At 35.3% G+C, this 12,994-nt stretch overlaps 1 protein-coding gene across 6 annotated transcripts in view; it reads right to left on the bottom strand.

Moving 5' to 3' along the window:
* Nucleotides 1–346: 346 nt before the first annotated feature.
* The window catches only part of arhgap12b (Rho GTPase activating protein 12b), a 74,100-nt gene continuing 61,452 nt past the window's right edge, over nt 347–12,994 (bottom strand). The window contains exons 7-19 of one of the 6 annotated variants that reach the window (XM_073828083.1): nt 12,685–12,756; nt 12,371–12,432; nt 11,335–11,416; nt 10,833–10,955; nt 9,980–10,081; nt 8,368–8,466; nt 8,167–8,269; nt 7,969–8,082; nt 7,759–7,857; nt 7,579–7,656; nt 6,424–6,558; nt 5,254–5,359; nt 347–2,067 (exon numbers count right to left, since the gene is read on the bottom strand). In XM_073828083.1, the coding sequence (XP_073684184.1) occupies nt 1,893–2,067; nt 5,254–5,359; nt 6,424–6,558; nt 7,579–7,656; nt 7,759–7,857; nt 7,969–8,082; nt 8,167–8,269; nt 8,368–8,466; nt 9,980–10,081; nt 10,833–10,955; nt 11,335–11,416; nt 12,371–12,432; nt 12,685–12,756 (1,350 nt within the window). In that variant the 3' untranslated portion in view covers nt 347–1,892. Of the gene's footprint in view, nt 2,068–5,253; nt 5,360–6,423; nt 6,559–7,578; nt 7,657–7,758; nt 7,858–7,968; nt 8,086–8,166; nt 8,270–8,367; nt 8,467–9,979; nt 10,082–10,832; nt 10,956–11,334; nt 11,417–12,370; nt 12,433–12,684; nt 12,757–12,994 lie in introns of all 6 variants that reach the window. The other 5 variants (XM_073828081.1, XM_073828082.1, XM_073828084.1 and 2 more) reach the window with 5 other exon arrangements.

Raw genomic sequence — 12,994 nt, 5'->3', positions numbered from 1 at the left:
TTTCGATGAAATCCGAGAGCTTTCTGACCCTGCATAGACAGCAACGGTGGTACTCTCATGAATGCGCAAGGACTGACACGGAAGAGAAGAAATAGTTGTCTTTTTTGTTTTCTTTGCCTACAAAAAGTATTCTCATAGCTTCATAAAAATACGAAGGTCTTACAGGTTTGGAACGACATGAGGGGGAGTAATTAATGACAGAATTTTCATTTTTGGCTGAACTATCTCTTTAAATCTTTGTAATAAAAGGAAGGAAACAGTTGATGGTTCCCTGCGTCGTTCCATATTACCAGTTCCTGCAGTATTGAGATGAACGGCGACACATGAACAATGAAAATAAACACTAGACTAATAACTCAAGCATTATCACTTTAATATTATCCATGAGTTCTTGTCTTTTTAATTAGGATTAGACGTCAATTTCAGAAACAGCAGTTAGTCTGAAAATTACATTCAAAATGTGCAGTTCACAACGTGTGATGACATCACCCCTCCCCCGTCCCATCTAATACTCATTTCCTTCATCCGAACATCAACAAAATTAGATCTTTTCACTTGTTATTGACACACAACTTCAAGCAAACACACTTCATTATTGGTATTTCTCTTTTTTTTTGTACAACAGGTTCAAGTTCTTGAAGTAATCTGTACATATGTTTTCTGACTTTTGTTAAAAACGAGACAGAGAAGGCGTTCACCATGCGTACCTTCAGTTAACACTAACTGCAGTACTATTTCCAGTACCATCCTGTCAATTTGTTAGCAAGCTCCTTTCCATCCAGGGGCAGAGCAGGAAACAGGAGATGAATATTCCGTATTGATCTGAAACCGTGTAAGGCCTAAATGCCGATCTAAGCAGCTCACCTTTCTTTTTCCAGTAAGATACAAGGGCGAGAGACGAGATCTCTGACTGTTTTTGAAAGCTCCTGCTTTTAAACAACACAACACATCGGGTTCACATCTGGTTCTCTGCATACGGTTACACAATTCAGCACAACACAGTCCATTTATCCAAGGAAACAACACAGGTTTGACCTCAAACACGTGAAAGTCCTGATATTTCATTAAAGGGAGGGAAGTTTCTCTGATGAGCATGTCTGTTAGTCAGTAGCATGAAGTCCTAAAGCAAAAGGCGCATGACCTTTCCAGTAAACTTTAAGTAGTTGTGAATGGAGGGCAAACATGGGTGGATATGGAGAAATTCTGAAACAGGATTCCTGTCCTAATACTGATTATTCATCATTGTCCAATTAAATCGACCCCATTATCCATAGGTCAGTAGTCATTGTCAAATAATACTGTCTCCTAATACAGTGCACTTTCAGCTTATTCCACAGGAAAAAAATGAAGAAAACAAAACTCTGAACTCGCGAGAGCCCAGATACAAGTCAGTTACGTGTCTGAATAAATCAAACCCGAAAATCAGTTTTACTTTTAACTTTTCACTGCAACTCAATCTGGTCAGACTTAAAAGCATCCGCTCAGTCAGTTTTCAGTTTAGTTGTCAATACTGGCTACGATAAAGTCCATTCCAGTGTCCAACTTAGGAAAATATTCCCATTTCTCAAAAAAAAGGAGTGCATAATGGAGACTAATGACCATCCATAATTGTCCAGAAGTCCATCCAGCTTATTCTAAGCCAAGGAATGACAATCCAAATGGAAAAAAAGAAAGAAAAATGTGTATATCCTCCAAACTTCAAAAAATATTAAGTGCATAAAGAACCATCCTGTATTCATTTTCTTCGCTTATATCCAGTCATGTCACAGTAAATCCACTATATACTCTATTAAGCTTGGTCCACAGCAGTGGTGCATTTTGTGCGATGGATATGAGATGTTAAACTTCTGGCATTGTGTTCTCCGTATTGATTCTCAGTTGGTGTCAATGTTCTACCTGCCAAAAATGTTCTCATACTCTAGAAGGATGAGTTCTACAATCTGGTTCTGATAGACCATATGCACCGCCATATTGCCCGTCTCGATCTCCGGCCGCAGCAGGGTCGGGCCGAAAACGATAGCCACGCTCTGAGTAGTCATCCTGTTCACCTCGCCATGATCTATCACCCTGAAAAAGAAAAAGAATAGGGTTTAGTGCACCCTTAATTAACAACACACCTCATTTTGCGCAAATAAAAGCTGCCGTTTGTCTGACAAAGAGTTATAAAAGGTGAATTTGTGGCAGGTAAATGCATTTTCTTTTCTTAACCACACGCAAACCAATCTAGTCCGCATTAAAATGCCAAATCTTCCCAACACGGGCGATTTTGCATTAGGAAAAATGTTTGGGCATTGTGCTTAAATTACACAACTACAGATGCCTTTTCCTTGCAACAGCAAAATGTCAGACCATAATTTTTCTGGAACGTTATGCCTCCGTCCTCCATTTTGAGTTACAGTGGACCAAGAGCCATTTAAATGCAAATGGAGGCAAAGGCAAATGTCATCGTGCGTGTTTGATATAGCAATTACGATTGAGACTCAATACCGGCCTCGAATTACATTCAGAATTACACAGTAAGGCGCAGCTTCGTACAACAGTATGGGGAAAATGATTCACTTTATATGTAGAGTGAAAATGGAGTTTTCTTTGCTTATTTCCAACTTCATTTTAACTTTAAAGAAGCCAGAAGTGTGAATGTTGAAGGTGTGAAGGTGATGTTCCTAAAAGCACATCTGAATTTGTGTGTTGCACAGACATGTCTAAATATAGTATAATGTCAGATTTACAAAGATTATGCGGATCTTTAAGAGAGGGAGCAATGGACACTTTGACTATTGTCCTTCATGAGGCTGAGAGCAAAATTAAGGTGAAATACTGCAAACGAACAGACCTCACTAGACCGAACAAGACAACTCCCTAAAGAAAGCCTGGAGTGATTAAAGATTCATGCGACTCTCACCTGCCACTGAGGAAGCAGCTTTATGGCTCATGATTATTTTAAGGTTTGGAATGGATGTGATAACAGAGGTAGAGTTAACAATTTATGGTTATAAAAATCTAAATCTACAAGAAAAACTCTATCTTCTTTCAGGTAAATCACACAATAGTAATTTTGCCAGTCATTGCCTTGAATCACAACAGCCGGATGCCTAAAAAGACCCTAGTAAAAATGTTAGCTAATATACACAAATGGTCAAAAATTTGAAAGAAATGAATGCTCTTAGGAAGAGGAAGAACATTAAATTGATCAATAGTGACAGTAAATGTATTTATAACAAAAAAGTATTTTCTGCTTATCAAGGCTGTTTATTTTTTTTTTTAAAATACAGAAAAAAACTGTAATATTGTGGAATATTATTGCAATTTAAAATAGTGGTTTTCTATTTTAATATACTTTAAAATAGATTTTTTTTCTATGATGCAAAGCTGCATTTTCAGCATGTTTACTCCAGTTGTCAGTCTAACATAATCCTTTAGAAATTATTCTAATATGCTGATTTATTATCAATTTTGGAAACAGTGCTGCTTAATTTTTATTTTTATTTTTTTTTGGAACCTGTGATACTTTCTTCAGGATTCTTTGAAGAAAAAAGAAACATTAAAAAAAGCATTTATTTAAAATATAAATCTTAAATACACTACTGTTCAAAGTTTGGGGTCAGTAAATTTTTTCTTTCTTTCTTTGAAAGAAATGAATAATTTTATTCTGCAAGGATGTAATAAATTGATAAAAAGTTATAGTAAAGACTTATATTGTTCGACAAAAATTCTATTTTGAATAAATGCTGTTCTTTTTAACTTTTTATTCGTCCAAGAATCCTGAAAAAAGGATCACAGGTTCTAAAAATTATTAAGCAGCACAACTGTTTCCAACATTAATAATAAATCAGCAAATTGAAATGATATTTTAAAGGATCATGTGACACTGAAGCAAGTAATGTCTGATGAAAATTCAGCTTTGCATCACAGAAATAATTTTATTTTAAAGTATATAAAAGTAAAAAACTGTGATTTTAATTTGTAAAAATTAATCCTAATCCATAGGAGGCTTCTTTACAAAAAACAAAACAAAACTCCAAACTTTACAAGACCCCAATCTTTTGAACAGTTTTTTTTGGTAGATGTTTTTATTTTAATCGGTACCAGCCAGTACTGAATTTTTTATTGTGCCTGCTCATATCCTCCATTTTAAAATTTAGATTATATATGCCATCATCTAAAACTAACTTAAAAGTTACTCTTTAAAAACTAATTCATTTAAAACTAATTTAATTTAACTGTTCAATGTAATCTTTAGCAAATCAATTGAATATCAGCCAGAATTTTGAAGAGATAGTTCACCCAAAAATGAAAATTCTGTCATTAATTACTCACCAAGGAAGGACCCTTGCTGTCTACGGAGGGTCAGAAAGCTCGGATTTCATCAAAAATATCTTAATTTGTGTTCTGAAGATGAACGAAGGTCTTAGAGGTTTGGAACAGGCCGAGGGTGAGTGATAAATGACAGAATTTTTTTATTTTTGGGTGAACCAACATCAGTGCAATCCAAAGTAAGTGGACATTTTAAATGTCAGTCAGTCTCTTCCTGTTTAAATAGGCGGGTCTTTTCCAGAAAGAACTGTAAAAAGGACATCACGTCATGCTGATAGTCAACACTAAACAAGATCTACTAAACGAACCTGGAGCATCAGCAACATAACAGTTGCGTTCTCCACATCTGCCGTTTCCTGTGAAGCTCTAAAGGTTGATGTCACAGTCAAGAATTGTTTACACAGACTGTTAACTAATTGAATTACATTCCAACTGCATCACAATCGCAGACGGCCGCGCCTGGATTAACCGTGGCACCTCACGCTCACACTTTCCTCCAAACAGCCCTTCATGTCCTGCTCTCAATCTTTCTCACGACTCTCCTTCTCTCTCTGTGGCTCATGCATCACACCCCAGTGCCAATGGCAATGCATCAGTAGGATGTGGTGTACACCCTCCCTCCAGACTCTTCCTGTCCCTCTCTCCTGCTCCACATGTCTCTCTCTTTCTCATAATGATGTAGTTGGCTAGTCTCCAGGTCTGTCCCAGTAATGGATACAGTGAGATAACTCGATAGAGGCTTGCTGTGCAGAGCAGCGACCACACCCTCCTCACCTCTAACAATCAGACACACCAGAACAGCCCTAAATCAATAATGAATGACGATGGTTTGGAAATGAAGGCTTATTAACTTAACATGACAAATCCATCCTTGTAATAAATGGCCCTGTGCATAGTATACTAAAGTTTCATTGAAAAACGACAGGAGCAATTCCTTACCTTTTCAGGTGTTTGAATAACACTTTCATTGTTTCCTGATTGGGTTTTGGCAACTGTTTGATCAAGTCTTTTATGGATTGGACTCGCTGCTTGTAATCTGAGGGTTCTGAAAAGCAAGCAAAATCAAAAAAGCTGGGTTTAGGATACGGTTGAGATGATCCTACTACTGATGATCCAAGTGTGGGAACGGCAAGAAATACTATTCCCAAGTCAAGCTGCTCCCTCTTGTGGTTGATGCTTTATGAGTATTCTGGGTGTGTAATTATAAAATCAATGTCCATTCTATGGACATTCCCTTATTAAAAAGAGTATTAAAAGTTTGCGGTCAATCCATGTGGCCACTTGTACATTTAATAAGTCTGGCTTCCACTGTCATTCGCTTCCAGCTATTTTTAGCTGTACAAACCAAGACACATGATATTGCAAACTGTGTCTTACCATATTACTTTAATGTATTATCTTAATTATAAACACACAGGTTTGTAGTGCAAACAGTTTTACCATTTACTGCACTTTGACATTCTCCTCGCTATTTCTCTACAGTGGCTAATGAACCAGAAGTCCCACACATTCATAGAAAACAGTTCACTTCTATGTTAAAAAAAGGTGGACAAGATTTTTTTGGAAGAAATTAACACTTTTATCCAGCAAGGAAGCATTTCATTGATCAGAAGTGACATTAAAAACTATAATGTTATAATAAATTTCTATTTAAAATAAATGCTGTTCTTTTGAACTTTTCATCAAAATCTTGCAAAAAAAAGTATCACATTTTATGCAAAAATATTAAGTAGCACAACTTTAATAAATTGTTTTTTGATCTGTCATATGACACTAAAAACTGAAGTAATGGCTGCTAAAGATTTAGTATTGCCATCACAGAAATAAAACATATTAAAATAAAAATTATATTTCGGAATATTGCTGTTTACAAGTTTTCAAAAACGTTGATAAAATCCTTCCTGACCCCAAACTGTAGAACAGTGATGTACTTCAATAAAAGCAAGAACTTTCATATTTTATCTTCATTTTACATAATTTCTTTGTTCAAAAATGTTACAATTTTTAAAACAGCATTTAAAAACTGGAAAAAGAGACAGTTACATATGTTTGTGTTTTAATCAAACAAACAGAAATGAAAATCTGCTGAACAAAAATGAAAGAACTCACTGATGGCTTCGACAAAGTCATTAAAGGATGCGTAAGTGAAAAGAGGCTCTGGAAGCTCCCGGAAAAACATCTTCAGAGCACCTGTAGTCACATGGATATCTTCCCATTTATTGTCTTCCAGATTCACCTTTTCATCTGCAGACAAAAAAACTCAGCCTTCATATCGATTCAAACCAAAGCTGCTGACACACAATATGACTGATATACAATATTTTCATACAACCATCTGATTGTTTGAACTTTGTTGTTAACTTTCAGGGTAGGAAATGTGCGTGACAGTGTTATTTCAGTATCATTTATATACCATCATAGAATTTATTAATATTTTCAATTAGCTTTTATTTTTATATTTTCAGTATTCAATTTAATTTTAGTTTAAGTTTTAGTTATGTGCTTTTGTCATTTTATGTTTTTACATTTTTTAGATATTTTTTTTAGATATATACCTATATATAATTTTAAATAATTTTATTTTAGTTTTCATTTTAGTAATTTTAGCCCTTCAACTTATTTTATTTTAGTTAGTTGAAAGGGCAATTTGCAATTTTCATTTAAGCTTTTAAAGTTTATACTGCTGTTTAAAAGTTTGGGATCAGTACGATTTTGAATGTTTTTTTTTAAATAAATCTCTTGTGATTATCAAAGTCTGTTAATTTGATCACTTTTTATTAAATAACACATTCTTGGTGAATAAAAGTATTCATTTCTTTCAAAGATAGAAAGAAAGAAAAAAGCACAACTGTTTCCAACATTGATAAAAAATCAGTATATTAAAAGGATTTCTAAAGGATCATGTGACACTGAGACTTTCAGCATTATTACTCCAATGATGCTGAAAATTCAGCTTTGCATCACAGGAATAAATTATATTTAAAAGTATATTAAAATAGAAAACCAATATTGTAAATTGGAACGATATTTCACAATATTACTGTTTTTTCTGTATTTTTTTCCCCAAATAAACACAGCCTTGACTTCTTCAAACAACGATACAAATCTTACTGAACAGCAGTGTATATTTAATTTTATTTCAGCTTTTTTTTTTTATGACTAACCTAAATGTTTTGGTTAACAATAACAAAAATGGAGCGTGAGAACTTTGCGAGATGTACCATTTTTAACAACTACATTGAGAACGAAACAGCTCTTCCCTACCATGATTGACCGCAAAGCGCAGTTTCTGTATGACAGCCAGATTTCCACTGACTCTGTACAAGCCATCAACATTTAAGCCTGAGAAACAGATATGAAAAAAATGAGACAGGAAGTGAATGTAGTCCTAGAATGACTCATAATGTATTAGTAATCCAATTGATGAAACAAACAGATTAATACCTGTATTCTCCACATGCTCAATACACATCTTGACAAAATTAGGCACGGATGTGCCTTCTCTCTGACACAGGGCTGTCAAACTGCAGCCAAATACCTGATCTGGGAACAGATAGAAGGGTTAACAAAGGTGTCTTCTAATAGAACTGCTTCCTCTTTATGTATATCACTCACGAAACTCCTAATTCTTAAGCTTATAACAGTGTATTTTACCTTTTATGTAGCCCTTGTCCCTCACAGCCTGTAATGTGGGTCTCCGTGTGAGGAACTTCTTCAGTTTGACTCTGGTTTTCTTCTGCTCAGACGAATCCAAACTGGAGTTCTTTACTACTGCACAAGCACACAGATATGTCACGACTCAAAAAAACCCTGTCGAGTTATGATTTATTTACAAATGTATGTCTTCAGTACCTCGGTTTTTCTTTGAATCTCTAGGGTCTTTCTCTTTGTCGTGTTTCTCAGTTCCAGGAGACTCAGGCATGTCCTCTTCAATGGCCTCATCAGACTCCCAAGCCTACAACGCATGCATTATCATTACAATGTACCTTAAAACATCAGTGTATGCCATTTATGTTATAATTTTGTACTGTGTGGTGTGTGTATTTCACTCACATGTGTGTTAATGGTCTCAGAAAGCGCTCTGAACCAGTCATTAATAACACTGTCAATCTCAGACTGGATCAGCAGCTCTGTGCCCACTCTCGTCTTTAGCTGCAAAGGTCAAAGTTCAGCGGGAACATATTAGGCAGGGGTCAGGACAAATTCAGTTACAGTTATATACATATTTGTGACCCTGGACCACAAAACCAGTCTTAAGTAGCACAGGTGTATTAGTAGCAATAGCCAAAAATAGATTCAAAATTATTGATTTTTGATGTCAAAAATCATTAGGATATTAAGTAGCACAGGTGTATTAGTAGCAATAGCCAAAAATAGATTCAAAATTATTGATATTGATGTCAAAAATCATTAGGATATTAAGTCAAGATCATGCTCCATGAAGATATTTCATAAATTTCCTACCATAAATATATCAAAACTTAATTTTTGATTAGTAACAGGCATTGCTAAGAACTTCATTTGGACAACTTTAAAGGCGATTTTCTCAATATTTTGAATTTTTTGCACCCTGAGATTCCATATTTTCAAATCTCTGCCAAATATTGTCCTATCCTAACAAGTCATACATCAATGGAAAGCTTATTTACTCATCTTTGAGATAATGTATAAATCCCAATTTCAGAAAATTGACCCTTATGACTGGATTTGTGGTCCAGGGTCACATTTGCAGTTAATCTTATGAAAAACGTATATTGTAAATATAGCTTGGCAATTGTAAACATACTGCAATTACACTAATTAACTGTATTACAGATCTTTGTGTAATTTATTTAGATTTTCATTTCTAATAGCTAATAAACACTACATAATTACTAATAAATTCATTAAATTGCTAACAAATAAGCTATTTTTTAAATACTGTTGTCTCTTATTGTTAATCTGTTGCCATTAAATAAAAAGCATGTTAAAGAAAAGTAAAAATCCAGTAATGCCACAGTTAAGAGTGTTCTAGACACTGTGCTTCACAGTGTCTAAACACACCCATACAATGAAAAAAAAAAAAAATCGCTGTAACTAACAGTCTCTCATGGCTTATTGCTTTATTGTTGTCTACTAATTTACCAGAAAATTGCTTTGTAATTACTGTAAATGAACCAGAAATGTTAAAACATTAAAGGGATACATCAACCAAAAATGACAATTCTGTCATCATTTATTCACCCTCAAGCTTTTCTAAACCTGTTTGAGTTTCTTTCTTCTGTTTACCACAAGATATTATGAAGCATGATACTAACCAAACAGTTGATGGCAGCCACTGACTTCCATAGTAAGAAAAAAATACTTTAGTCAATAGCTACCATCAACTTTTTTCTTCAAAATATCTTCTTTTGTGCTCAGCAGACGAAAGAAACTCATATTTGAGCGTGAGAAAACAATGATAGAATTTTCGTTTTTTGGGTGAACTATCCCTTTAGGGGATAGAAATAAAGTTGTTATTTTTGTTTTCTTTACGTATCTTAATTTGTGTTCTGAAGATGAACAAATGTCTTACGGGTTTGAAACAACATGAGGGTGATTAAATAATGACAGAATTTTCATTTTTGGGTTAACTATCCCTTTAAGAAATTCAAAAGTAAAATCAGATGACTGATTTGACACTCACCTCAATGACATGTTTCTTGCTGGACTTTTCTTTGGATGCCCACTCCACCGAACCTCCTCGCAGGTCCACTGTGAATTCTGGTTTGGACTGGTTCCCTCCAAACTTGAAAAACAAGGTAAAACGAACAACTCAATTTAAATCCTGTCACTCTATAAGTAAATCATCAGGAGTTATTTAGGATTCTCTTTAGTCCAGTGCTGTTAAACACAAGCTATAGTCATATTCCTGGGTCAAAAGCGAGAATTTTAAGTGTCAATTAGTTCTGGGTGCCAAAAGTACAATAGGTTAGACTTAAATATTAAATGCACAATGCACACACTTCACCGTTACATAATTTACGGTCTAGGTTTGCAAAGAGCATTCCCACATTTTGCTTTACACAATGCTAACTCCATTTTGTATGTTGTGATAACACAAATAAAATAAAGCATAAAAAAAAAATTAGTCTGAATTTGCAGAAATGCATGCCAGCAAACAAGGTTCTTAGTGCATCCATTTTCATTTGCTAACTCTGGTTATTTCACATGGTAAAAGTTTTAAATTCACCCTCTGTTGCTGGAGGAACTAACTTCAAGCACATACAGGGGGCGATAAGTGTAGTGCACAGGCAGAAAGTAGGACGTGCACAAATAAAATGGGAGACAAGCTGCCCCGCTCAGCTGATCGCAAAACAGCTCTGCATCGCACAACTTATTATGAATTATAAATATTTACATAATAAAGCTATAAAAAAAACGTTAATTTTCAAAAACGTAGCCTGATTAAAACTTTATCAAATTACAAATCTAGGCAAAACTGTTCCAGGATCAGCATCGAGGGCACATTCGCTCCGTCCAGAGAGGCTGACACATACAGAGGGAGCCCGGCTGCGTCTACAGTGCGTATAGGACACTGCAGGCCGGGGCTTAATCGAACGCTTCCAGTTACTTAGCAATGAAAGGAGGAGTTCAGGAAAGGAACCATTGTGGCAGTACGACTTTGAAGAGACAGAGAAGAGATGGCAGAAAGGAAAAGAACAGAAAAGAGAGTGATGATGCATGAAAACACTCACAACACACATGGGAGATATAAATGTAGGAGAGAGGTTCAAATCGGCAAGAGAGCTAATATTAAGAGTAATCTGAATACCAAGTGTTTTACATAAAAGCATGTAGGCTTCTTTTTATTTACACTTGTTGTCAAGCATTAAATGTGGATGCAGTTTGCATGACAATTTGAGACTACAGGGGATCCTGTCTGTATTCAAAGCATGTAAATTGAAATAACGCTGACTAACAATGTCAAGAATTTCCAAGGGAATAATTCCACATTTGTCCCAGATGAACAGGGCATTGTAACCTGGCATGAATACGTACCCAGCTGGTGGCGCTGCCCTGACCCTTTGCAAAAAGTAAAGTGGATCCCTGCAGGACAGTCCAGGTGGAGGCCCAATTCTTCCTGCAGGACAATAAAAACAATAGATGCATCTGTGTCACTATTCTAAAGAGCAAGTGAGAAACTAGAAAAAGAAATCAAAACGTTTGGTGTCCAACACTTTCAGAAATTAACAAGGGCTTGTACCAAAATGAATAAAAATGCCCCATAAATTCAAGACTAAGAGGCAAAAAATGCCCCTGCACAATGAAACAATGTATTATGGCTGTTGCAATTAAAATGAAATGTGAAAATGTAAATGTTTCAATTTGCGGAATTACATTTAGGGTGTGTTCACACTTGTCATGTTTGGTGTGATTAAAATAAACTCTGGTACGATTGCTCTGTTAGTGCAGTTTATTTGAGTAAGGGTGTGTTCACACTTGTAGTTTGGTTCGTTTGGTTCATTTGTGGACCTGGACCAAATGAACCAAAAAAACCAAACAAGTGTGAACACACTCTTAGCGTGTGTTCACACTTGTCATGTTTGGTTCAATTAAAATGAACTTTGGTGCAATTGCTCTGTTAGTGCGGTTCATTTGAGCATGTGTGAACGCTGCCATCCGAACACAGGCGAGCACCAGACAAGTGGACCGAGACCGCTAAAAAGATGGGTCTCGGTCCGCTTCCAAACAAACTCTGGTGCGATTTGAATTAAATATGAACGCGACACGAACTAAATACTTCTAAACTAACCAAAAACAAGAAGTTATGACAAGAAGCGACGCTATGAGGCAATATTTGTTCTGGAAGTGAACTAATCCTTTAAGTATTTGACATTAAAGACAACATATGGTTTTTATAATAAACATGTTATTATAATTGCTCTCACAAATGTAAAAAAATATTATTCTATTATTCAAATATATTTATAAGTTTGACCCATACAATGTATTTTTGGCTATTGCTATTTATGATTGGTTTTGAGGTCCAGGGTCACATTTATATTATGGTAATATTTAGTGATGCACTTTTTACCTGACTTTCTTTCCATGTTCAGTAATCTTGGTCACATTAAGAACACCACACTTTTCTGAAGGCTGGAGAGGGGAAAAATTAGACACATTACAATGAATGAAACATACAAAACAAAAAAGGAAAGAAAAATAATATTATACAGTATTATAATGATCATAATTGTACAAATGATTAGTAGTAGTATCCGTAGTATTTAATTTGGAAATTTGTATTGCATTGCACATGCAATGACAACATGCATTTAGAACAGAACGTAATGTTAATACAATGAAAACAGCATGCATTAAATCACACGGGTTAGTGTGTATACTAACGGTAGAGGGGTGTTTTGGTGAAGAGGGGCAGGAGTCTGATTCAGGAGAGTTGTGTTTGGCATTTACAGACTCCTACAAGTTATAAAGCAGAGAAAGTGTGGAGTTAAACAGGGAGTTAGAGAATGAATACAAAAGGGTTAGATCCATTCTGAAGGCAGTTAAGAATCTCCTAAGAGAAAAAGGCTGATTTATTAGCGTTTGCATGACAGTGAATGGTTACTGTAATCTAATTTCGTCTTGCCATCAATGATTTGTAAGAACATGGACAAGATTATGTTGACATGTCAGTAATACAATGAGTTAATGAGGA

Source organism: Garra rufa, chromosome 22 (genome assembly GCF_049309525.1).
Source record: "Garra rufa chromosome 22, GarRuf1.0, whole genome shotgun sequence".
NCBI classification, from domain to species: domain Eukaryota; kingdom Metazoa; phylum Chordata; class Actinopteri; order Cypriniformes; family Cyprinidae; genus Garra; species Garra rufa.
The sequence above is the reverse complement of the archived record's forward strand: the minus strand, read 5'-3'. Positions and strand labels throughout refer to the sequence as shown.